General features: G+C 41.1%; 2 protein-coding genes across 2 annotated transcripts; both read left to right on the top strand.

Moving 5' to 3' along the window:
* The first annotated feature begins 3483 nt into the window (after positions 1-3483).
* LOC110330185 (keratin-associated protein 7-1) lies at positions 3484-4111 on the top strand. The gene has a single exon (XM_021210146.1). It carries the CDS (start codon positions 3537-3539, stop codon positions 3798-3800), a length of 264 nt encoding a protein of 87 aa, XP_021065805.1. The 5' UTR covers positions 3484-3536; the 3' UTR covers positions 3801-4111.
* Positions 4112-24920: 20809 nt separating this feature from the next.
* LOC110329303 (keratin-associated protein 8-1) lies at positions 24921-25493 on the top strand. Its single transcript, XM_021208854.1, has one exon. The coding sequence runs from the start codon at positions 24960-24962 to the stop codon at positions 25143-25145; it is 186 nt and encodes a 61-aa protein (XP_021064513.1). The 5' UTR covers positions 24921-24959; the 3' UTR covers positions 25146-25493.
* The last annotated feature ends 943 nt before the right edge of the window (positions 25494-26436 follow it).

The following is a 26436-nucleotide window of genomic DNA, read 5'->3' as shown; positions in this document are numbered from 1 at the left end:
GCAATCCGACAACAAAAGGAGATCAAGGGGATACAAATTGGTAAGGAAGAAGTCAAAATATCATTATTTGCAGATGATATGATGGTATACATAAGTGACTCTCATGAATATTCATTATCACTTGTATTTGGAATAAAAAAATAAATATTGAATAATAATAAAATATTTGGCTGAGATTTTGCTCTAGGAAAGTTTAATAGGTCTCAGGAAAACAAGTAAACAGGGGAGAAAATGAACCGTTTTCTTTTGACTTGGATTAATTAAAAACAGACCATTCTGGCGGATTTTTCTCTGTCACTAGTTCACCGCCCCCCACCCCATTTCCAGTCAGACAGGAGGCAGAGAGCAGACAAGAATGAGAAAGACAAATGAGGCATCTACATTTTTTTATCCTTATCACTCCAAATTGAAGGAGCCAGGATACATGAAATGCATGTGCAACATGCCTTCCCAAGTGAGATGCGCAGCTCAGGGCAGCCTCACGCAGTAGCCAAACAAGGATGCTTGCTTCACATCTCCACAGAGATTGACCCTGAGTTCATGAGAATGGTTTTATTCATGAAATTCATCCGAGGTACTAAGAGTAATTAGTTCTGAAATCTCATACATTGGTTGGAAGGAGAGCTCTGGGAATCCTGAATTGCCTACATACCTGTTTCCACTGGAGAACCCCAACCCCTAGGGCGGACTCTGTATGTGAAATGCCACTGCCCTCTTCTGGCAGTGTATCTAAATTGCAGGTTTCAGTGACCTCAGTTACTACTACCTTCACTTACTCACAAATGCCTCAAGTTTCCAGTGTTTATCTTATGTAGAGTCCATAGAATTCTCATCCTTCATACAATGTATTCTAGCCAGAGTTTCCCCATCTCGTCTCCTCCCAGAATCTCCACACCTCCTATTCTTCCTGACTCCATGCCCCTCTCTCTCTTTTTCTTTAGAAAACAAACTGGTAAATTAAAAAAAAAAACATACAAACAAATGAGAACCAAACAAAACAAACAACAAAAAACAAAACAAAATAAAAATCATGAGAAACATGCATGCATGTGCGCTCGGCAAGACACTCCTCACACAGCATAGAAACACAAAATTGGAAGCCATAGTATATAAGCAAAAGACCAGCAAGGTGAAACATGCCCAGGCAGAACATTATAATATACAAAACCTTCCAAAAATGCCATTGAGTTCATGACCATCTACTGCTGGGCATGAGGCTTGCCCTTAACTATAGTGTATATATCCAGTGTGACTCCTTTGGAGAAACTATTCTCTCTCTCTCTCTCTCTCTCTCTCTCTCTCTCTCTCTCTCTCTCTCTCTCTCATAAGCAGTTTTTATTTGGTGATAGCTTCTCGGTTAGGGATGGGGCTTGTGTCCATGTCTCTCCCTCAGTGCTTGGATCTGTGCAGTTTCTTTGCACTGCCTCAGTTTCTCTGAAAACACACACACACACACACACACACACACACACACACACACACACACACACACACTGTTCTCTGTGCCTTATGGCTCTTACACTCTTTCTGTCCCCTGTATGGATCCTTGAACCCTGAGAGGGGAGGGGCTTGAAGAAGATATCCATTTAGGACTGGGTGTTCCAAGGTCTCTTACTCTCTGCACACTGTCCAGTTGTGGATTGCTGTATTAGTTCCCATCTGCTGCTGCAGGAGGAAGCTTATGATAACTGAGTGAGACATTATTTACAGGTATAGCAGAATGTCACTGGGAATCATTTATTGCTATGTTCCTTTAACAAAACAATACTATTCAGTTTTCCTGTAAGGCCATGTAAGGTGATTATATATACAATAGAATAAATTAATATGGTTATATATATATGTATATATATATATATGTATATATATATATATATATATATATATATATATGAATATATATATTTCATTCTTTTTCCTAAAAAATGAATTCAAAGATGGTTTTGTTTCTTATCTTCTGTAAATGCAAACATTCATAAATTTAAAATTTTTATGAAGCTTAGAAGATGTTCTGTAGATGGAACCCAAGAAAGCATCTCAGTCAACCAGTTCTGGCAGGAATAATTCATTTTGCCTATTGGATATCCTTAAAACATTGTTTCTGTACAGGCTCTCACTCTATAACTGAGGTTGGCTTTGAACTCTGAAGTTCCAGGGTTGTAAGTGCGCACCATAAAGCCCGGCTAAATTTGCTACTTTTCTTTTTATTCAGAATATTGATTCAGACTATTGAATCAGACCTTTATTCACCCAGGAGGATGGCTGTTTATTAACTGTTTAATTTGGTACAGATTTAGCATTTCAGATTTAAATTTGGTATGATTTCCCTTATCACAAAGATGATTGCTCATAACACAGTGGGGAGCCAAAGAGAGCATTCTACATTCAGAAATATAACTTGTATTTTTTTTTTTTTTAAAAAAAAACTGGGTCACAGCTCTCAGGATTGGTTTACTAGCAGCCACTTAGAACCAAATGCGGCACAACATGACTTTGAAATGGGCACTACCCCACTCAGCTCCAGCATGCCGCCACCACTACGAGATAGTCTGGCAGATTTACAAGTACAGATTCTATGTTCTCCATAAAAAGGTAAAATATGTGTTAACAAGAAAGATGCTCATAAAGGAGACAGATGAAAATTTCTGGTAGTTTTTCTTCCTGGGCTATCATACGATGTGGTGCCCTTATAGCCTTTATGAAAATATTTGTTCATTTTTAATTAAAAATTAACACATGTATATACTACATGCTCATACTGTGTCTCTCCCTCTCCCTCCTCCACCCTCCCACCAATGTATTCCTTATGTCCCTCACAAATTCATGTTGTTTTAATGAGAATTGTTCAGATAATTTTTTTTATGCAATCCTCTTGAGGAAAAAAAAAAACATTGAGATGAATTTATACAAAACAAGCTGTTTAAAAGCCAACGATTCCATGGTCTCTAATATATTCATACCATTCTGTAGCTATGAGTTTTACCTGGTTCTCAGGTGCCAGTATTTTAGAATGATACAGGAAATGAATTTCGTGAGGTCTATAGTGCTTTTGTCCAATGTGTTAGAATAATTTTTACCCAAGAGTGAAAGATCTCAAAAGGTGGCTATGTCTTGGTTTGGGTGTTTATGTTCTTGCCAAAACTTTTTTAAGCCTAGTTATGTCAACAGGGAGGAGTTTCTAAGCAGAAGATTTAGAGCCTCAGATGATGCAATCAGGACAGTAGTTAAACCGTGGGGCACCGATGAAAAGCATTCAGTGCTGTGTCAAGGATGGTCACTGGCTTTGAAGATAGCACACATTCCTTTGTAAACAGAAAAGCTAACAAAAATGTAGGCAGAGTCTGTGGGTTTCTTTATGCACATTTTATTGGAAAATAATAGGTTTATTTATGCAAATTTGAGGGAAGGTATGCAGTGACTGGTGTGTCACGTGCACCAGCTCAAGGTATAAAAAGCCGCGTGTGGGGGAGATGCTTCATTCACACCTGGGTAACTTGTTCTTCACAGTCTATCCAACTCTCTCCACATCTGCCACCATGACTCGCTATTTCTGCTGCGGAAACTACTTCCCAGGGTATCCCTGCTATGGAACCAACTTCCATGGGACCTACCGAGCTACCCCCCTGAACTGTGTTGTGCCTTTGGGCTCCCCCCTGAACCATGGCTGCGGAACCATGTTCAGCTCCCGCAACTTCTGCTATGGTGGCATTAGTAACTTCAGCAATCCAGGCTGTTGCTATGGCAGCAGCTTCTACAGGCCATGGGGCTCTGGCTCTGGCTTCGGCTACAGCACTTACTGAATGTCCAATGGCTCTGAAGACTACAGGATCCTCAACCAGCTACCGCCACAAGAAACAACCTGAAAAGCAATGTCTGCCTTCCACCCTTCCGTGGCAGCCACAAGATACAGACTACTCACCGTAGTCTGGTTCTCCAGTAACGCTCAGCAGGAGCCCATCTCTAAGCTGAAACTCATCTGTAGCTAGGAGAAGCAAGACACGCTTTTTCATGAGAGACTGCAAATGATAGCAACATAAATGTTGTTTCCAGGTGGGGTGTGTGGGCAGGGTCTTACTGTTAGTCTCCCAATAAACTTGTTTCATGCATCACACATACTTTTGTTCTGTGCTTTGATTTTACTGTGTTTTGTATGCTCTTGAATTCGTCAACCCATTTTCAGTCCCCCATGGCTGGGGTTGATCTTAACTAAAGTTTACAAGTGGGTGTGGCTGAGGGCCCCTTTTCTCCCCCAGGGGTGTGCATAGCATCTTCCAGCACTGTGAAAGCCAGCCGGGAGGGGTGAAGCTTCTGGGTTGGTCCCAGCTTGGTTTCTCCATGTTCTATGACCCAAGTATAAGGAGTCTTCAGCCATCATGTTCTGGAAGGTAACCAAGAACAATGCTAATAATCTTAATGTTGTTGGGTCTATGGGTCCACACTGGCCAGGAACTTCAAAGAAAGTAACCAATTCCTTGCACTTGTCTTTTTATTTGCTAGCCTCTGGTGTCTAGGTGAGGCATTGTTGCCTTATTATTAGGTAACTATTTTAACTTGTGTGTGTGTGTGTGCGCGTGCGCGTGTGTGTGCACAACATGTCCGCTGGTATAAAATCAAGGAAATAAGAGACACTCTGACTGGATTTAAGTCCCACTACACTAGATGAAGAAATTCATACCTGGCACTATTATTGGGCCAAAATCCTGGAGGAGAACCTAGTATTATTTTACTAATTGGATTTAATATTAAACCAAATGCTAATGATATTATCATACCCACAGATTAATGCATTTCTCAGCACTCATCTGAGAAGCTTGTACTTGTAGTAGATGATAATTAATACAAAGACCCACAACTGGCCAAGATGCAGAGACTAAAAGAAGGATGCTTAGGCATAGTAGAACACATAGACAGCAACTCCTCCGTCTGAGGCTCAGGGACTGTTGCACAAGAGATGACAGGATGAATGTAAGAGCCGGATGCAGCTGCTGCTGACTATAAGGAAACAGAGTCTTGTGACCACAACAGGGCAGCTGCACATGTGTATTCACAGCATGCAGAATGCCTGTTAAAGCCCAAGCCAGAGCATGTCTCAGCATGTAGACAGGAGCTGGTTACAGTCTCATCCAAGCTGTAAGGATGTTGACAGTCGTCAACTGTTGGGTGAGGGAAGGGAATATTCCTCTGAGAATGTCGACCCTGCTCAGGTGACCACACAATAGAGGAAGATTTAAGAATATTTCGGCAGCACAAACTGTTCTTGAAGGACTCAAAACAAACAAACAAACAAACAAACAAACAAGCAAGCAAACAAGCAAACAAGGACACAAAGGGAAGGGGCAAGAGGACGAAGAATATGATCAAAACGCATTGTGAGAGAGCTAGTGCAAATCAATGCAAAAGAGGGAACTATCCCAGACTTAGTCCAAACAACTGGCTGTTATTACTTTTAATTACTCAAAGAGTCAGTATAGATTGATTATTCTCTTAGTATCTGTACTCTTTGTTTTTGATAGACCTGAATACCATAGATTGATGAGTTAATTACAGTTAACTGGATTCAGCTAAGAAACTCCTAAGATGTTATCAGTAAAGCAAAGCCATCTGTTGAACTCATACAGTGTATTTCCCTCTTTCCAATAGGGGGGTTTCATTTTCTCCAACTTCTTCATCTCTAATTATACAGATATCTAGTAAGAAAAATGACTCCTCTACTCTCTGGAAGGGTGGTTGTCATCAAAAGCACCTGAGATGGCATGTGGTCTGCACTGGCAGCCAATTCCCTGTCTTGTTTTCAGATTATGTTCTGAACTAAGAGAGCCATTCATTCATATGTCCAGTGTTTATTACACTCTAATAATATACTCAATTAATTGTTACTGGACTTAACTGGTTAAATTTCTGCTTTATAAGAGTAAGTATGGTATAGTCCATTACAAATCTCATATACTCATTCATGCATTAAGAAGTATTGGCTCTGTGTTTCTGCTTTATAAGAGTAAATATGGTATAGTCCATTATAAATCTCATATACTCATGCGTTAAGAAATATGGGCTCTGGGCACTGTGTTTAGCACTCTGAAACTATCTAACCATTCAAGCAGGTAGAGCCTGACTTGGAAGCAGACTGTCATCAAGAGGGAATCCCATCAGTTGGTAAACACTCACTCGGCATGACAACACTGGGCACCATTCTAAGTTATAGGGGCTCTGAGCTAAAACACGGTCCCCCAGGTGCTCACTATTTAATGTATGAAAGTCATTAAAAGGGTGTTAAATCCAGTCTTTAATAATAAAGGCCACTAATAGTCTCCTCCAAAATATGCCAGTTACTCTCTACCATTTGCATGGAGGCCAGGCCCTGTGCTATAGCTTCTCCCCAACCCACAGTGCATGGTCACTTCTCTACCTTTTGTCAGTCAGTTGTCTGACACTGACTCTGGGAGCTCCCTTCCCCCTCAGGGCCTAGCCATGCCTGATACATGTCTCTTCAGTCTGGATCAGTCCTCAGCCTTTGTGTTTCTTGGCACCAGCCAATTTGAAGACTAGGGACCAAATGCTTTGTTGAAAGTTCTTGGTTTGCCTTCCTAGTGAATCATGTGGTGCAGCATTGCAGAACCACCACAGAAGTGAGGCTGTGACCTCGGCACTCCTTGCCAGAGCTGGAATGTGTTGGCTTATGCAGATTTGGCTGATGTTATCAGCTTGTCTCCTTATGAGTAGGCTTTCTTCAAGTTTCTCCACTATAAAGTCATTTCCCCATTTAGAATTAACAATTTTTAAAGTCTTATTGCATTCATTATTTAGTATTGTGCTTTTCTTCTCTTTATTTGTTATATTTGCTTATTTTTCTTTTAAATTTCAACCAGTATTGACACTGGTTCACACTTTATTTTCCTCAGTTGTTTACATTAATTAAGATTGTCATTAAGTGTGAGATTCAGAGTATTCTGGAATGGAGGGTAAAGCCATTCATGCAAGCTCTTAGGTCTTGTGAAATGGCCTACATCACTATTACACGGTTTTTCTTCTTTGCAGTTCAACAAACTAGTCCAAGAGCTCATCTTGGACTTTTTCTTTTTATTGCGGTTGTGGGTATAGGAATTTTCCCAGAATCCCTGAGTTCTTTTGGTGAGGATGGATTTAGAAAGTAAGATATATCCATGGTCAGTGTTTTCACTGCTGCCCTGCTATTGCTGAGTATTCTCATTGACAGCACATTGTACGCTACAACAATCATTCTCCTAATGGTAGACAACCCTCTTCCACTTAGGAATGGCTCCTTAGGTGCCCTGCACGGCTATGAATTGAACAGAGTTCATTGACATGCAGGAACCACTGTAATGTGTGTGTGTGAGAGAGCGCTCTTCAGTCCAAACAACGGACCACAAAGCACAAGTCACTAATGACCGTGCTAATTTTCATTCCCAGTCTGCAGTTGAGTTTTTGTTTTTTTTTTGCTACCTTGTCTCTGTTTCTGGTCCTAGCATCTTTGTTACTATCATCTCAGAATTTGAAGCACACATTTGCCTACTCCTCATCTTTAGGTTCTCTCTCTCTCTCTCTCTCTCTCTCTCTCTCTCTCTCTCTGTCTAATTTTTTTAACTATTTAATGTAATGTATTTATAATATGTATATGTATGCCTGGGACTGACAACTTGCTACTGGATAACTGATTATGGTTTGTTCTGGAGAAGTTGACTCTCCCTCTCTCAGCAGCCAATAACTGTCCATAGCTCTCATCTGAGGATGGGGCCTTGTGAGATTCCCCCCACCCCATCCATACTGGTATATGACCTGCTGTTGTTATTACACAGGTTTTTCTGGGTTACTGTATTGTTGGCAGTTCATGAGTGTAGCTTTCCTGTCATATATAGAAGACACTGTCTGATAGCAGACACTCTGGCTCTTTGGTTCTCACAATCCTTCTGAGGTTTCCTGAGATTTAGGTGTATACACTGCAGAGGGCCACATGGTCCACTATCCTCTCCAGTTTGCCTAGATGTGGATTTCTTTAGTAGTCTCCATTTGCTCTCTCAGCTAAACCCTGCTCCTCCCCCATCATATTCCTCTCTTCATAGCACCTGTGTCTTATTACACCTCCTCTCGAGGTCTTCCAGCCCATTATAGTTCCCCCTTTATCTTCCTGGTTTCTTTGACTATGCCAGGTCACTTATTTAAATCTAAAGAGTCAGAGTTTAGATCCACAAATATGAGAGACCATGTGACATTTGTTTTTCTGGCTCTGGGTTAAATCAGTATATCTTCTAGTTCCATCCACTTAACCACATCTTTACTGATGAACAGAGTTCCACTATGCACGGGTACCATATTTTCATTGTTAAGCCATTCACTGAAGGGCAGTCAGGTTGTTTCCATTTCACAGCCATTGTGAGTAGAGCTGCAATGAATACGGCTGAGCAAATGTGCAGTCAGATATCAGTTCCTTTGAGCAGATTCCAAAGAGTGAAGTGGCCGGGTTATATGGGGGATCTCCTTCTAGGTTTCTGAAAGATTTCCACCCTGATCTGCATAGCGGCTGCACCAGGTTGTAATCCCATCAACACTGAGTGAAAGTTTCCTTTTCCCTTTCCCCACATCCCAACCATGTTCCTTGTCAGGTTTTTCTTTACCTTGGCCATCCATCTTACCCAAGTAAGTAATTTAACTTGTATTTTCCTAGTTGCTAAGGATTTTAAACATTAAAAAGTCACCTCTTAGACACTTTTATATCTTCTTTTGAAAAATGTATGTACAAATAGCCCACTTTATAATTGGGTCAATTTTTTATTCTTTGATTTTTGCACTCTTGGGAGGGATAAATAGGAAAAACTTTGAAGACTTTAACTGGGAAAATGAAGAGAGGAAGCAAGAGGGGTAAATATTACAGCAGAAATTTGAAAGAGCCATAAGAAAACAGCACATTTTTACTTAAAAATACATATAATGCATGCATTAAATGGTTTAAATGAAGCTAATCCATTTGTGGTGATAATTCTCTTCCCAAATCTATAGACTATCTAAGAAAAAAACCCGGTACCAGACATTGAAGTCCTCTCTTTTAGTTCTTAGTCCAGGGACTCCACAAGATTCTAAAAGAAATATAGGAATTTCCCTTGGCTTCATTCCAAAACGTAAAGGCAAGAGCCCAATTGCTGAAGACAGCGCATACTGTGAAAACAGGACTTGGAGGAATCAAGTTGGAACTGACCCAGTGACCTCCTTCATGAGGACAAGCTTGCCTAGCATCTGAAGATGGCGTGTGAGTGCCAAGGGAGGGAAGCTGTGCAGCCATTCCCTCTTCTCTGCTTCCCCTTTCCATCATGCAGAAGTCCACTCCCTCCTGACTGATGCTGTCACAGCAATTCTTCCTCGTCAATAACAGCAGCGTACATCATGCATAGTGGCTAACAGCTTATACAATGTGTGAATAGAATTTTATTTAAATCTGACAAATATCTTGGGAGAGACTGGTTTCAACTGAAGAAGTTTCTAGAGATTAATTTGTCCCAATGGGTAAACATTCAGCAAGTGGGAAAACAAATCTTGAACTAATAGTACCAAGATGAAGTCTTCTGATGCTACACATGCCTACTGGACTGCCACTGATAAGTAAAGAAAAACATTAGCTGTGTGTTTGCCAATTTATTCAAAACTGACATTAACAAGATCTTTCAGAACAGTCACATGCTTAAAAAGGATTAAGTAATTATTAATCACCATTTTTAATCTCAGTGCTAACTCCTATGGTATTTCTTTTTCATTATGTCCAAGAAATGGTGTCAGATCTTTGTTCCCAATGTTTCTGCCTCAATTCACACTTCATCATTTCTTGGGTAGATCCTTATTCTAGCTGTAGATCTTTTCTACTTGGTAGTCCGTAATCCTTCTTCCATAGATACACACAAAAAAGCTAAATGTGTAAGTAAAATGTAAATAGCTCTCATAAGTTTATGAATTTAAATTTTCCTTACAGTTTCCTGGAAATGGAGCAGTCAGGGGTGCACAGAAGCCCCCTTTTTCAATAGGCTCAGTTCCAGTAAGGGGAAAGTTTCAGACCTCTTTGTTCTCTTCTGCCCTCTTCTAGAAAACTCCTATGGAGCCTTCAGGAAGTCTTACTCAACTTCTGGTAACTTCTGTTCTACTTTAGACGTTAGGACTCAGTTTATTAATATTGTTCCATTGCACTGAAGGAATTTCCACTGAAGCATCTTCCACCATCTGCAGGAATATGCTTTTACTCAGTGAAACTGGATCTTTTAACTAGTTGCCCTATGTACCCATGACACAGGAAACCACAGATCTCACTGGAAGGTGTCTTCAGGGGCTTGTTACAGAGTTTAGACTTGGATTAGGAGTTCTGGAGGATGTTGAGTGAAATAGGGGGACTATTTGCATTAGAGACTACGTTGGTTGCATATTTCTCTTACAACTACCACAGATTTAGCAGTTTAAGACAACACAAGTTTATCTTCTCATAGCTCTAGAGGTTGGGAGTTGAAAATGGTTCTTTCAGGACTCAGAGATAAAGTTGTTGGAAAGTTAACATTCATTTCAGAGTTCCTAGAAGATAGTTGATGAGTTTCCAGTTTCTATAGGAAACCCAACATTCTCAGCTTGTGCACCTCTACCCTCCTTCAAAGAGAGCTGTAAATCACACCAAGATTCCAGTCAGTTTCCCTGGCTTCCTCTTCCACTTAACAAAGTTCCTTGTTATTCCATTAGGGGATAACGGAGACAAAATACAAAACCTCCTACCTCAAGGCCAGCTCATTGCCAACCTTCTCTTCTCCTGTATGACCAACGTTTATTTTACATCCCAGGGATTAGAGTCCTGGCTCCTCTGAGAGACCATTACTATGCCTACCTCAGGTGCTGTTAGGAATGGAGCTAGAACCCATAAGTGCTTGTGTTGGTAAGTTTTACTTAAGAGACAGAACAAAGATCACAATGTAATTGTTGTAATTGTGGCTGTGTTTGCTTGGTAGCGTTCTTGCTTCCGTTTGTTTTCAGACATGATTATGAAATGGTCCTCACAAGGGTTCTGTTACTCTCTCATTATCCTCCACTGACCTCATCTGATTTGGGGTTCTTAAGGTTTGTGGGAAGAAGGGGGTTAGCCCTCTCGTTCGTTCCCATTGCCTCAAGGTGACCTTGTCTCATCTGAGCTCTGAAGGCTGTGAAGAGGAAGAAGGGAATGGAAGGCTCTGATCATCATTGTCTAAGAGTGAGCCCATTTGATTTGCAGCCATAAAGGTTGGGAAGAAATTCTGAAAGTTTGCGCCTGGAAGAAAGGAATAGACACCTCATTGGGCCGTCAGTGTTTCTGGGTTGTTAGCGATTCCCCCCACCAGTGCCTTCACTAACAGACAGCTCTGATTTTCTCAATGTTTTTGTACACTTTGTAAATTTCCCCAGGATAAGCGCAGTGTTATACTTAGCACCATTTTCACACCTTATTAAATATCAGTTGAAATAATTCAATTATTTGCAGTTTTGTAGAAAAACTCAAATCCATTGCTACTTACTTAAAATTGAGTGTCCTGACAAGAAGCACAGAGAACACTGGGAAGCTGGTCCAGCACAGCACCTTGGGAGCCTCTGCTGTTAAATTGGACTTTCCACTTTAATAAGATCCTCAGGTGATTTGTGTGCACATAAAGTTTGAGCACCAGCCCTGTCTTATTGATTTCATCCCAAAGGCAGGGGAGAGGAAGGTGCATCTCACGGTTGATTCCTAAAGTGCTGGCGAAGGTATTACCATCTTCATCAAAAAGAAAGTTTTCTTCTCCAAAATTATTGTTATTATAATTTTCTCCAGTTTTTACTGCTATTACGGGAAAACTAGATCATGTTATTCATTTCCGAGGAGTGCACAGGAATGCTGGTTATAACTGTAGCAGGAGAGCTGTGTGTTAAATGAAGGGAAGCTTTCTCGGTTCCAAGGCTTGCTAGGCAGGAAGCTCTTTGGGCATTCTACAAAACCTCTAAGTGCATTAAATATTGTTGTCGCTGAAAGTATGCTGTTATTTCTTAGGCACCAATTTCATTTTAGCGTCTTGTCTCTGAGCCTTCTGACATTCCCTTTGAGAATGCAATTGGATCTATTTTATACAGCTTATTTTGTCTGTCCTTCTCCTTCCTAAGGAAACTTCTCAGTACGCATGCCTTACTGTTTCTAATTGAAAGCTTCTAGGTGTAAAGCAGCAGGATATACTTTCAGAGCTGGAAAGTATTTACTTTGGGGTGTGTGTGTGTGTGTGTGTGTGTGCAGGTGTGTGGAGGTCAGAGGTCAATGAAGTCAACCTGAGTTGCCAATCCTCAGAGACATCTTTCCCTTTGTCTTGCAGGACAGAGGCTCATTGGGGTTTGTTCATTACTCTAGGGTGGCTGCATAACCAAGTCTGGGGTTCCACCTGTCTCATCATATCCCCAGTGCTTCTGTGATGATGAGCATTTCTTTCTTTTTATTTTTCCTTTTTATTAGATATTTTCTTTATTTACATTTCAAATGTCATCCCCTTTCCCTACCCCCCCCCCCAGAAACCTCCTATCCCATTCCCTCTCCCCTGCTTCTATGAGGGTGTTCCCCCATCCACCCATTCCTGCCTCCCCAGCCTGGCATTCCCCTACACTAGGGGCAATGAGCCTTCACAGGACCAAGGACCTCTCCTCTCATTGACGTCCAACAAGGACATCCTCTGCTTCATATTGAGCCGGAGCCATGGGTCCCTCCATGTGTACTCTGTGGTTGCTCCCTTACACAGTCACCAAACCCAGAGACTATTGTGGATACCAAGAAGTGCATGCTGTCAGGAACCTGATATGGCTGTCTCCTGAGAGGGTCTGCCAGAGCCTGACAAATACAGAGGCGGATGCTCACAGCCAAGCATGGGACTGAGCATGAGGTCCCCAATGGAGGAGTTGGAGAAAGGACTGAAGGAGCTGAAGGGGTTTGCATGGGAAGAACAACAACGACAAGTTTTTCTTCCATGGGTTTGGGGCTAACCTCAGTCTTTAGGCTTGCACGGTAGCACTTCACTAACCCAATGACTCCCCAACCACAGCATTCTCAAATTGTACGAGGAACTTTGGCACACTACTTATGGTCTCAGATTTAAAGTTGAGACTTAAATTTATTCTCATCATGCACTTCAGGTAGTAAAGGCAGTGAAGGTTTGCTGCCGACCGGCCGTGGAGCTATCCACTGTGTTTCTGTTTGGTGAGATGATGGGTATTCTCTCAAAGATCATGAGTGGGATATTCTATATGCTGTCCTGAGGCCAATGAATGATTAATCAATGCCAAGCTTCATTCAGCAGTGAGGCTGGGCCTGTCTTAGAACATCTGAGGGAACTTCTCCCCACTATCCAATGCAGCTTTCACATTCACCCATACAATCCTCCTCAGTGTCTGACTCCAGTGCCACCTTCATGTAGTGGGAGCCGACCTTAACTCTTCCATCTCGTCTAAGAGCAGGCTGAATGTGAGGAGAGACAGTCTTAGCCTACTCCTGATGAAAAGCTTACAGTCCCCACCCACAAGAGAAGCTGTATCTCCCTTGCGGTACCCCTTTCATGTTGAGATGAATCACACGTGAGGTTCCTGCCGGCAGGAGTCAGGGAGCCTCTTTCATACCCAGGCATTGTTGTGGTGTGCTTTGCTATTTCTTTAGAAAGCCACACAAGTTCTACATCAAATGGTGAGCCTTCCTAATGAAGCTCACGCTTGATAATTAATGAACTTGTCTCACCAAGGTGGTTAGCCCCGAAGCGCTGAGGTAACATTTCGAGATGTTGAAATAGTGTCTCAGGTTAGCACCTAGGCTTGGTCAGCAGCTTCTGATGTTATCAAGTGACATATTTTGGCACATGGCCCAAGAGTCATAGTATCATGTAACACACACACACACACACACACACACACACATACAGAGAGAGAGAGAGAGAGAGAGAGAGAGAGAGAGAGAGAGAGAGAGAGAGAAAGCCCAAACTGTCCTTGAACTTGCTATAAACCAAAGGATAACTTTATCCCCTGAAGCTTCTGCTTCTGCCTCTGCCTCCCAAGTGCTGGATAACAGGGCCATAGAACCAGTCCTGACATGGCAGTTATATTTGACTTGATGGCCCCTTGACATTTGAAGCAAACTCTTCTTGTTGAAGAGAGCGGTCCTGCACATTTTTGGATGGTTTGAAGGATCTGTAGTTTCTACCAATCGCATGCTAAGTAACTCATTCCTTTCTCCCAGGCTTGACAAAATGCCTCTCGACACTGTAAAGATCCGGAGGAGAGCACACTTGTTTATAGTAAACCAAATCACCTCTGCTTATAAAAGTCTAGTTATGACCGGCTCTCTTTTTAGCTCTTCACTATTTTATATTTTAGGATTGTTGTCTTCAGATACATTACTACAGAGAACGGTAGAACATCGCTCCCCCCCCCCCAACCATAGAGGCAGAATACACAGAAATAGAACTGAGAAATATTCATTTCAAAGATCATCTTGGGGATTCTCATACAGGCTAGTGTTTTAGACTATCATGGTGCACTGGCACTGTAATGAGCATAATATGGTTTCAACAGTTCTCCACCGTCCATATCTCTGCTTTCTCTTTAAAGTAATGGGAGGTGGGAGTTCATTAGCCTATCTTAGCAGGGTTGTAATGAAGTGAGAGAAAGAGCACCCCACAGTGACATGCCTAAGAGCAACCTATAAAAACAGAAGGTTGAATTGTGATCGTGGCTTAGCTGGGACTGTGTTGGGAGAGACTCATATGGTGCAGAGTGAGAAGTCCTGGGAGGTCAGCTCATCTCATTTTGCAGTTGAGAAACTTGAGCCCTGAGAAGTAATTTGCCAACATTCTCACAGCATGTGAGTGTCCAACTTAGGCCTAGGCTACTCTTTCATGGATTAATTCAAGTAATATATACGAAAGCCTGCATTGTAGTGATTCAGATGCAGGAAATTCATATAACTAAAAACATCACCTTTGTTCCCATGGAAACAAGCAAAGAGATATTAGGCACACCAGTAATGCTTAAATGGTGGTTGTGGTAAGTAATATATGTGAGAAAGATGGCAGGCTGACGTGAGACTATCTGTAAAGTTAGTTGAGGGGGATAGGAGGGCATATCCCCTCATTCATTCATGTGAATGAGCTGGTATTTGGAGGTGCAGAGATAAAAACTGTTCCATGCAGAGTAAACACCATGTGCCGAATATTGAAAATGAACAGACACATGGTAAGTCTGGAAGGAGTAACACAGAGAATCTTTGTTTTGTTTTGTTTTGTTCTGTTCTGTTTTGAGCTAAAGGCTCACCATGTAGGCCTGCCTGGCTGGAACTCACCATGCAGACCAGATGGCTTCCAACACACAGTGACCAGCCTGTCTCTGTTTCTCTGAATGCTGGGATTAAAGGCACCTGGCACCTTGCCTCACTCAAAGACAAGGAATCTTAAGTAGTATGAATTGGAGGCTTTCGTACAGTCATAAAAATGAAGATACAATTTTTGTTCCAAGCACTGTGGGCATTTGAGACATACTTTTGTTTTCTAAGAGTGCAGTTAACTCATTTTCTGCCCCATTCAGGTGTGCTTCTTCTCTATTTCTTTTCTTTTCTTTTTCTTTCTTTTTTTTTTTTTTTTCTTTTTTTGGTTTTTCGAGACAGGGTTTCTCTGTATAGCCCTGGCTGTCCTGGAACTCACTCCATAGACCAGGCTGGCCTCGAACTCAGAAATCCACCTGCCTCTGCCTCCCGAGTGCTGGGATTAAAGGCGTTCGCCACCACGCCCGGCTCTCTATTTCTTTTTTAAACCAAGAAAAGTTGTTGAATGCTGTCTGACTTACTCTCCCCATCTGTTACGATGGCCACGTGGCTTGCAGCCTTCACTTCACATGCATTGATTTGTTTAAGGGGAGCCATTTTTTTTATCCTAGGGTTAGGGTGGTTTTGTGAAGCTGCTGAACTGAATTTGCTTGGATTTTAGAGTGGTTTTGCTCGATGCTCATGGGTTTCTAACTCTCATGGCGTGGGGCGTCTTGTCTGGCTTCCCTCTCAGGGTGATGCTGGCTTTGATGAGTGAGTTTGGAAGCACTCCTGCTACTTCAGTCTCGGGAAGAGCTTGGGAAGTACGCTTGTCAGTTGTTCTCCTGTTCAACAGTGACATCATCTCCCTCCATATTTAATGTCTGGGGCGGGGAGAGATTGTTTACTATGATTCCCTCTCTACGTTCGTTATTGATTTGTTTATATTTTATCTTTCTTCCTTATTTTTCGTAGGTTGCATGCTATAGGAATTAACCTATTCCTTTCAGATCATCTGAACTTTTGGTAGATTTTAGGATTCTATATTTAGGATCTGTATTATCAGTCACAAAAAGTTTTCTTTTGCTTCGCATTTTATGTAAATCTTCTCTTTCATTGTCCAGACAAAGTTCTTCCAGTTTTATTTGATAAAATCGATTGTGTTGCTGTTTCTCGATGACTTTATCTATTGATCCTCTAACTGTTACTTTTGTTTTTTCTCTTGTCTACTAACTTTATGAATTGTTTGATTTTTCTGATTCTTTGAAATATGTGGTTGATAGGTTTGTACTTTTTTTTTAATATTTAAACTTTTTATTGATACTTTAATATAACGTGGCCCAATCCCACTCATCTCTTGTTTCTTAGTAACACTGCCCCCACCCCCTCCACTCTTGCAACTTCCCCCCCAAAGGAAAAACAAATCTCAGTGCGGAAGCTGTAGTGTGTGACAGTGTGTCCCACAGGACACCATTTTGTGCACACTTCTTGCAGAACTTCATTGTAATGAGCCGTTGGTCAGGTTCCAGGCCTCTGGCTTCTGCTCCAGCATCAACACTGGATCCTCACCCGGTCTCCTCTCAGCTATCCTGTTACTGCCCCATGACTGGCCCCTTCCCATATTCCAGCAGTTCACAGATGGTATAGATGTTGGAGTGGGTCAGCCCTGGATTTGGGTCTGCCTATTAGCTGAGCTGGCCATCCCACCAGCTCCCCTGCACCCACACTTGAGTTCTCAAGCACTACCTTTGCAAGGGGCAGGACCAGCTTTCCAGTGCTCATGCTCTCAAGGCTTGTTGACTCACCCCCATGCCAGGAGGGCCAGCTCTATTGTGGTGCCGAGCCCACTCTTCGGAGTGCTATAGTCAGTGAAGGCCAGGACTAGCTCTCTCATCTGCTGCAGATGGCAAAAACAAAGGGCGTGGGGGAGGGCATCTTTCCCTTGACTGTGCCACTGAATGGCAGATGAAGGGCAAGGCCAGCTCTCCGGAAATCCCCACAAGCAAGGACAGCTCTACTCTGCTTCCTGGGCCAGTGGCAGGGCCCACTCTTGTGATTGCTGCAGCTGTCAAGGGACAGGGCCAGCTTTCCTGATCTCAGGCCTTTGGAGCCAGCTCTCTCATGATGCCCCGACAAGGGGTGGGCCCAGCTTTGCACAGTTCTCAGACATCAACATGGCCCCAGACCAGGGACATCTGCCTGGCCTTTGGTGGTAACAGACTGAATTGCTATAGGGCCATAGACCCAGACATAGCCCTCGTTGGCAGCATGGGCCAGGACCTCACTATAGCCTTAGGTGGCATTTCCTGGCTGTTCCCTAATACCCTGAGTCTTCAGTTTCAGGTCTCTTTATTGTGCACACATCTTTCTGCCTCACTTTCTCTTCCATCTCTGAGACAGGGTCACCACTTACTTAGTGGTGCCTGGAACCTCTGGTTGTCTGGGTTTGTCTCAAGTGTGGTTTGCCCATCTGGGCTCTGTGACACTGGGCAGCGGTGAGCTTGGAGGTTCTTTGCCCGCCTGGGCCACATGGCACTGGGCTGGAGGCTCATCTCAGGCTTCTTCCCCTGCCTGCCCATGCCACATCTGTTTGTACTTTCTTATGTAGAGTTTCTTTCTATAAACGTTTTCTCTTACTACTCCTTTGGTTCCATTCCGTATTTTTTTTTTTTTAATTCGTATTTTATTGCTTCTGATTCACTGACTCAGTGGAGAAGGCTGAACTTAATTTCCTCCTAGTTGTAATTTTAGAAAAGTTTTCTTCGATTATCAATTTCTAGTTTCACACCACTACAGATCAAAAGATTAATTCATATACTTTCAGTCACCCCAGGTTTGTTAAAGGGTTCCCTGAGGTAACAGGTGATTTACCCTGGAGAATGCGCTGTGTGTTTGAGAGGAATTTCTGTTCTGCTCTGCTACAGGAAGTTCAGTACCTGTCTGTTAGGCCGTTTGGCCTAAAGAAGGTCTCAGACCCCATGTGTCCTCAAGGGGTTTCTATTTGAATGATCTGCTCATTGTTGACATGGGATATTAAAGTCTTTTCCCGCGATTATACGGCTTCCCGTCTCTTGCTTTGGATTTGATAACATTTGCTTTATATATTTAAGAGCTTTGATTTTGAGTACAGGCATACTAACGAGGGTTAATTTTCCTGATTAATTTCCTCATCAGCACAGTGGACCTCCTTTCATGTCACAGGTCCTAAAGAATGTCCGGTGTGCTATATGTGGGTCGATTTCTACTCCTCTTTGCTTTCCATTTGTGTAACATCTTCCATCATCTCCAACTTTCAATCCAACTGTGTCCTTAAAAGTGTAGAGATTCCCAATGATGGCCGACTAGGCCATCTTCTTAGTCGGCCATCTTTGGGAAGAGAGGCCCCTTGGTCTTGCATACTATATATGTCCCAGTACAGGGTAATGCTAGGGCCAAGAAGTGGGAGTGGGTGGGTAGGGGAGCAGGGCAGGGGGACGGTACAGGGAACTTTTGGGATAGCATTTGAAATGTAAATAAAGAAAATATGTAATTAAAAAAGTCCAAAAAAAAAAGTATAGAGATTATTATGAAGACAGAAAACACTTGGGTCTCGTTTGGTTTCCATTCAGCTTTTCTATGTCTTCTGATTGAACTTTAATCCCTTTACATTTAACATAATCAGTAAGTTGCCATTTATGAACTGCTTTCTGGCAGCTTTATACATTTTTTGAATTTATTTCTGGCTTTTTTGTTGTTGTTGTTGTTAGTTAATATTTTCCTGCATTGATTCTTTTTTTTTTTTTCTTTTGGTTTCTCTAAGTACTATAGGTACTCTTTAGTGTCAGGAGGGTTACATTAAAAAATATTATAAGTGGCCTCCAAACTTTGATCTTATGCAAACGCTTGGCATTTTCCCTCTCCCACGTTTATGTTTTTGATGTAAATATTTACAACTTTTCATGTTGTAAAACCACTACAAATTATGTGGCTAAAGTTCTTTTTAATGTTTTTATCTTTTAAATTCCACCCCAGAGTTATAACTTTACCACACTTGTAATACTAGAGTACTCTGAAATAAAGTGTGCTGTGTTTTACCAGGTAGTCTATACTTTCATATGTTTTCATATTTATAATTAATATCCTTTGATTTAAGCTGGAAGAACTCCCCTTAGCATTTATTTTTGTAAGCATTTCTTGGCAACAGATCATTTGGAATTATCCAATTGGTGAAGGCTGCTAAGGTCACTGGAAAGCAGGTCACCGGCAACCTCAGTGGATTCTGCCAAGAGGCTGATTGGGAGAGTTCCTGTCTTTCTTTGTTCCCAGATGTCTCCTCAGTGATTTGTGTGAGTTACAACTCCAGCACGCCCTTTCAAAGGCTGTAGAACCTGTGCATTTACTTTATCTGTTTTCCTGGGAAGAGATCCCACACACTTGGAAGTTGTCTCCCAGTCTTGAATTACACATGTCTAGGGGATGGGATGGGATGAGCAAAAGCTTTTGTTTTTATTTTAAATAGCTTTTTACTTTTGAGGTTATAATATAATTATATCATTTTCCCTTCCTTTCCTTCTCTCTCTCCAAACTCCCCTGAATACCTTCCCTTGCTCTCTTTCTAATTCATGGCCTTGTTTTCTTTAACTATTGCTATATTTGTATACAATATAAGTGCAACTTGGTTGATCTGTTTAATATTACTTATTTGTACACATTTTCAGAAATGAGCACTTGGTATTGAATAACCAATCACATGCTATTCCCTGAGGAAGACTCTCCCCTTCTCAGGATTCTTTAGTTCCCTGTAGTTCTCTCTTTAGTTCTGTGTAGTTCTCTGCTGTAGGACTTGTGAGCTTCTCTCTTCAACACTAGCACATCTATTGATGATGTTCTTGTTTAGCTCAAGTGTGGGCAGCCATGTTGGTGTGACTTAATGGGTATAGTTTCTAACATTGTCTCACAGCAAACTCCCTGATCCTCTGGCTTTTACAATCTTTCTTCCTCATCTTCCAAAACAATTTTTGAGCCCTAGGTTCAGGACTTGTGTTGTAGATGTATAATTGGGCTGGGCTCCACAACTCTGCATTTTCATTGGTTGTATTTTTTTCTGTAATGTTCTCTGTCTGTTGCAACAACACATTTCTTTGATGAGGGGTTAGGACTACACTCATCTATGGGCATAAGGACAGGTAATTAGAATATAGTCAGAACCTTTGCTGATTTAGTAATGTTATGGGTGGTTCAAATCTCCCCCCTTCATTATCCACAAGGTTTTGTCTCTAATATGTTGCTAAAACTTCTTAAATGCTAAAGCTCCCAAGTGATCCTCATACAATTTGTGGGTAGCAAATTTTGGTTTTGGTGTGTGTGTGTGTGTGATATGTGTGGCTAACATGATAAAAGTTTTGTTGTCTAAATATTTTGACTATAGGGTATCAAATTAAAAAAGTAATTTTATGTCCTCTTTAGAAATGTTATTGTTATGTTTTCATAACCCATCGAACACAATTTGTGCTGCCCATGTATGGGTCATCCACTGGAGTGTGGCCAACTGACCAGGACCCAAATCTGCTCCCAAAACCCCTCTTTCTCTCCTAAAGCCATCAACTGTCAGTAGCTCCTCAGCTAGGGGTAGGGACTCGAGAACATGAACATATTGAAGTGTTTATTGGCCTGATCTTGTGCAACACATCACCATTGCTAAGAGTTCATGAGTGCAATGCTTGTTATGTGCAGATGATGCTCAAAGCAGTCCTTGCTGACATCACTGCCTTTCATTCATTCTCTTACATCCAAGAGTCCATTGAACTACTAGTCACTCCTGGAAGGCAAATTCCTTAGGGGATTTGCTCTTAACTACATTAAAACAAACAAACAAACAAACAAACAACAACAACAACAACAAAAACCAGTAGATCCAAGTATTTCCCTTACCAGCATTCAGCAGTAGAATGCCAATTTTCAAGACAAAATTAGTAAATCTATTCCTTCCATGACAGAACTTTGCTGGACAGTCTCCACTTCTTTAGGTAGATCTGTATGTTCTCGCCCTTGGACTTATGATATGTATTTCATTCACTGATTGTTTCCAGTGTAGTTACCATTTCTTACCTATTTTGCAATTTCCAGCATCTAACAATTACTTGAAACTCAAGAGATATTTAGTTTATGACTTTTTAAAAAAGAGATTATTTATTTATTTATTATTTATTTATTGTATGTGAGTACATTGTCACCATCTTCAGACACACCAGAAGAGGATATCAGACCCCATTACAGATGGTTGCGAGCCACCATGTGGTTGCTAGGAATTGAACTCAGGACCTTCGGAAGAGCAGCCAATGCTCTTAACTGTGGAGCCATCTCTCCAGCCCCAAGTTTATGACATTTAAAACATACACTTGCTTATTGAAGGATAAATTTTGTACTCTAGGATGACCACTGTCATGTTAAATCTTATATAGTGGCCTGGGGGTGTAGCCCAGTGGTAGAACTCACTTAGCATGTACAGAATTCTAGCTTTGATTCCTAGCATCTCAAAAAAGCAAAAATAACAGCAGTCCCCTCTAATTGCTTTATAAGTTTAATGAACTAGTAAGCAAAGTAGAAGCATTACTTCTGGAAGTGATGAGACTTGTACACATGAATCGCCCCTTCTTCTGAAATTTGTGTACATTTCTTTCTCCTTTGCAAAAAGTCAAGGAACAAGACTTCCCCCACTTTATCTTTATACATATTAAAGTTTACTTAAATCGAAGAAGAGAAATAAAAATGAAATACAACTGTTAATTGTTCAACATTTTAGGAATGCCATTAAATGAGAAAAACATCCCGAGTTTTATGCAAATGTCTACCCCGCAGCCACTGCTCAAATATTGCCACTGCATATGTGACTATCTGCTTTTCTCTTCCTGAGACCTGGTATGGTATGGCTTTGTTGGGAAGGGCAGGGCAGGGGAGACATTTGAGCTATATTTGGTTTGGGTTAGTGCTGACTGGTTCGGATTCCTTCTGAAGTTTTCTACAGCTCATGGGATGGCAAGATAAAGTCCAAAGAGATGTCTTTGAGGATCGGACTAGGCAGAAATTAAAGTACAAACGTGTTCAACTTAGAATAGTCAGAGAGATTCCCATGGTTCTTAGCCACTTCCCTATCCAACAAAGCTACTTCATATAGGCACAGCTTTCGGGAATTCTCTCTGCAGCTCTGACAATTCACCCAGAGTATGTGTTGTGAGCAATCATGGCTAGAACTTATATCCTGGGATGCATCTCTGTCGTGACATCCAGCCCAGGAAGGATGATTGAGGGAACAGCTTGAAGTGATAGAGCCAGAAATTCATTTATGGGAAAGAAAAATATAGAAGTTTGTCAGGCAGCTAAGTAGTAGAAACAGTATTCGCTCCTGGATTTCCTAACGTTTGTTGTTCTTGTTGGCATTTAATTTCTTTTGTGTTTTTACCTTCACATTGATTTTTTTATTTATGTTGTTTCCTTATTTGTGAGGAAGGCTCCTGATAAGTACGAAGTTCAGACTGCGTAACATGGATCCTCTTTGAGCATCATATATTAGAAAAAAAGCGTTCATATATTCAGTTGGGTTGGGTTGGCCATTATTTTTTAAATTGACTTGTGGAGAAACAATGGGTTTTCCTGAAAATTTCTCTTTGTGTGTTTTTTTTTTTTTTTTTTTTTGTATAAATTGTGAATAGAATCCAGTCTATTTTCTACTAAAAGGGTTAGGCTTGTTTATAAGGATGGGATATATAAATTCTTTATCTCTTATACACAAAGTTGTATATTACACCACCAAGGGCAAAAATCAGCATGTGTCAGGTTCGGTGGGTGGGAGAGGAATTTGTTTAATCAGGCTTTTATAATTGAGCCTTGGCATTGATTCAAACTTTTTTTTTTCTGTTATACAACACATTTTGTTTGATTTTATTCTTTCCCTACACACATGCATTTTTGTTATTAGATGAAATAATAAGATGATGGTTATATTATAACTCATTCCAAGGATTTTAGGAAATGTTTTCTGGTATCTTTACATTTATCAATGAAGCTGAGAGTAATTTTCTGGCCCCTTTAGTTGTACATCCCACGAAGAGTTTGAGTTTTAAGTCCTGAAACAGTATGGGCAGCAGCACCCTGTTTATGAAGTAGGGCGGGGGGGGTAACTCTGTGTCTTCAAAATTGCTTCTGCTGTAATTAAACAATTAGTGGTTAGAACACTGGCATAGCTTTGCGTTTCTCTAAGAGACTCAATTTTTGTCCTTAGCATCACCCTATGGCCCCTTGGCTGTTGATAGAATTAAATCACACCTGGGATGTTAAGTAAAGTGTAGGGGCTGGTTTGTAACACATTTCTGTTTTGTGTCGGCTGGCTGGCTAGATCATGCTTTGTTTTCTACTTCATGCCAGTGCCCTCATCTGTGGTACTGTTGTAAATCCCACATAGAGTTCCATGAAGGGAAGTCTGCATGCAGATATTGGGGAATGATTTGCCAGATCATATCTGGCCCAAGACAGTTTTGATAAATCTAATCTTCCTCCAATTCCTATTTGTGGTCTAAATCTCCATTGAAAGGAGACTGGTCTAGGCTCCCTATTCTAGAGTAAATAATCATTCTAAAAATGAAATGTATAACATTCATTGATTGTTTCCAATATAGTTACCACTTCTCACTCATTTTTACAATTTCTAGCATCTAACAATCACTTGAAATTCAAAAGACGTTTAGTTTATGACTTTTAAAAAATGGCTGAGTTTATATTATCATTTGATAATAAATTTTCATAAAAATCATATTTTTCAGATAAAATGCTCTTACTTGATCTAATAGAAAAGTCATCTTCATTTTAGGACAGAAATTTCCATTTGTTTTTGTCGTTTTTGCCATGTTGCTACTTTAAATATTTACCTGAAATAGTGTATTGGATCAACAAATCACACCAGTGTGACATTAAGTATTATGGTTAATCAACAAATTATACTTTGATTTTACAGATTTTTAATGGCAAAGGTGGTATAGACATGTACTACTAGATATGATTCTGATGGTGTCTATCCAATTAACTTTTACACACAGTTTAGTTTCCTGAACAGATTAGCTACAGATGGGGGAAGTTCTGTGGTGAGCATCTTACACACTTAAAAAAGAAGAAGAAGAGAGAGTTCTTTAATCCAGCAAAAGGTAAGAGGTACTCTGATTCTGAGACAAACTCATAGCTTATTATTCGACTTAAAGTGTCCTACACATATCTACTGAATTCTAACCCTGGTTGTGTAAATTCAGAGCAGGAGATGACGGCAGTAGAGCTAACAACACTAGACTCTTTCTTGGCGTTACAAAGCCTGCTAACTGAAATTATATATAGGGTCTGTAAGACCAAGCGCTTTTGAAGTCCCTGTAATAACCCATTTTGGAAGGTATATAACTTGCTTGATGGAATCGTCTCCTTGCATTATATCACAAAGAGCTTTCTCATAGACTCTTAGGCAAGAGCACAACAAATTAACGAGCTTTGTGTAGTGCAAATTGGTGTCAAGAATGAAAATGACGGCCCTGTGTTTTCTTAAGCCACACCCCTCAGCAGGGGTATATAAAGACAGTCTGAGACTACAGAATCCATCACACTCACTCCCCTCCTACCTAAGCCTTCCACTCCTGACATCATGTACTACACCGGCGCTGAGGGCTCTGTCTTCCCAGGATGCCACTGGGGCAGCTATGGCTACCCTCTGGGGTACAGTGTTGGCTGTGGCTATGGTAGCACCTACTCTCCGGTTGGCTATGGCCTGGGCTATGGCTACAATGGCTGTGGGGCTTACAGAAGATACTGGCCATTTGCTCTCTACTGATTTGCTGTGATCCCCCAGGCACAGATCCATCTCTTCACGAAGGCTCTGCGGCACCTCCAGGTTCCAGCTTCACCGCCCTTCATCTTCCTTTCTTCATCAACCTCTTCCAAGAAGCTGTTTCTCAGATCTTACAACTGAGTCTCAAGCAAAGGAACTGACAATCTAGATGACAGTCTAGATGATGCCTTACCCTGCCTTTCCTGGATGCTCTCTATTTGGGATATTTTTCAGAAGCTTGGCAACCAATGTATTGCTTTTGAATATTCCAAGACTCTCATGATTCCCTGTCATGGTGAAGTTGTGGATGTGTCTGTCAAATTCTCAATAAATTTGTCTGAGCTTGCATAACATTTCATTCCTTGAGTGGAGTTTCCTTTCTTGGTATGTGCATATTTTCTGATACATTCACTGGGGGAGGGAAGCAGGTTTAATTGCAATCACTTTGCCTTAGGAGTTGTGAAGAGGCAAATAATCTTTGATCTTGTGTGATAAATTGGCAAGAGGGTGGTTACTATCCTGAAAAGAGTTGCTTCCCTGAGCTTTTCCTGTGTTGTGAGTTTATTTTGGCATGGAAGCTGGACTGGAATAAGACATCTAAGGAGGGTTTTTGTGGGACTGGCATCTCTCATGTCAAGGATACACTGTTTGGCATCCCTCTTCCATCTCACTATCGCCTGCCTTTCTCTAAGTAAACCAGAACAGGAGAAACTTTCAGTTATTCTGTGTTAGTATAGATGAAACTCACTGTGATCTGTCTCCCAGGGAATAACGATTGCAGAATTTAGCACCATGTCCCCTCTTTAAGGACTCTGGAGCATTAAGTAATAGAGAAGGTACACACATCCTTTGAGTCTGAGATTCTGTTAAGTGAAGTGATAAATCCCCTATATCAAATCATCTTAGATGTCTCCTTTATAGCTTAGAGGCGGCCAGGTTAGAGACAATGATGGGAAGCGTCTTAATCTTGGAAGAATCAATATCAGGTAGTGAGCTCCACTATAAAAGATATGAGCTATAACAAATGAGCATCTCTGAAGATATATCAGCCTTTCTCTATGCTCCATTAAAGAAGAGAGCAATAGCTCTTTTATAAGACATGTCGAAAACATCTCAATCCTCCTGTTGAAAACATTTTGGGTATGATACAAGTATTCTTAGCAATGGGCAATTTGGCTGAATGCTGCATTTTCACTGAATATCTGGAAACAATTTTACTGCATATCATTCAGCTAAACATGTAAAAACTGGAGAGATCATTTAAGAAGATAATTTTCTTCAACATATTTCGTCC

Source organism: Mus pahari, chromosome 12 (assembly GCF_900095145.1).
Source record: "Mus pahari chromosome 12, PAHARI_EIJ_v1.1, whole genome shotgun sequence".
Classification (NCBI taxonomy): domain Eukaryota; kingdom Metazoa; phylum Chordata; class Mammalia; order Rodentia; family Muridae; genus Mus; species Mus pahari.
This window is presented reverse-complemented; position numbering and strand designations above follow the sequence as displayed.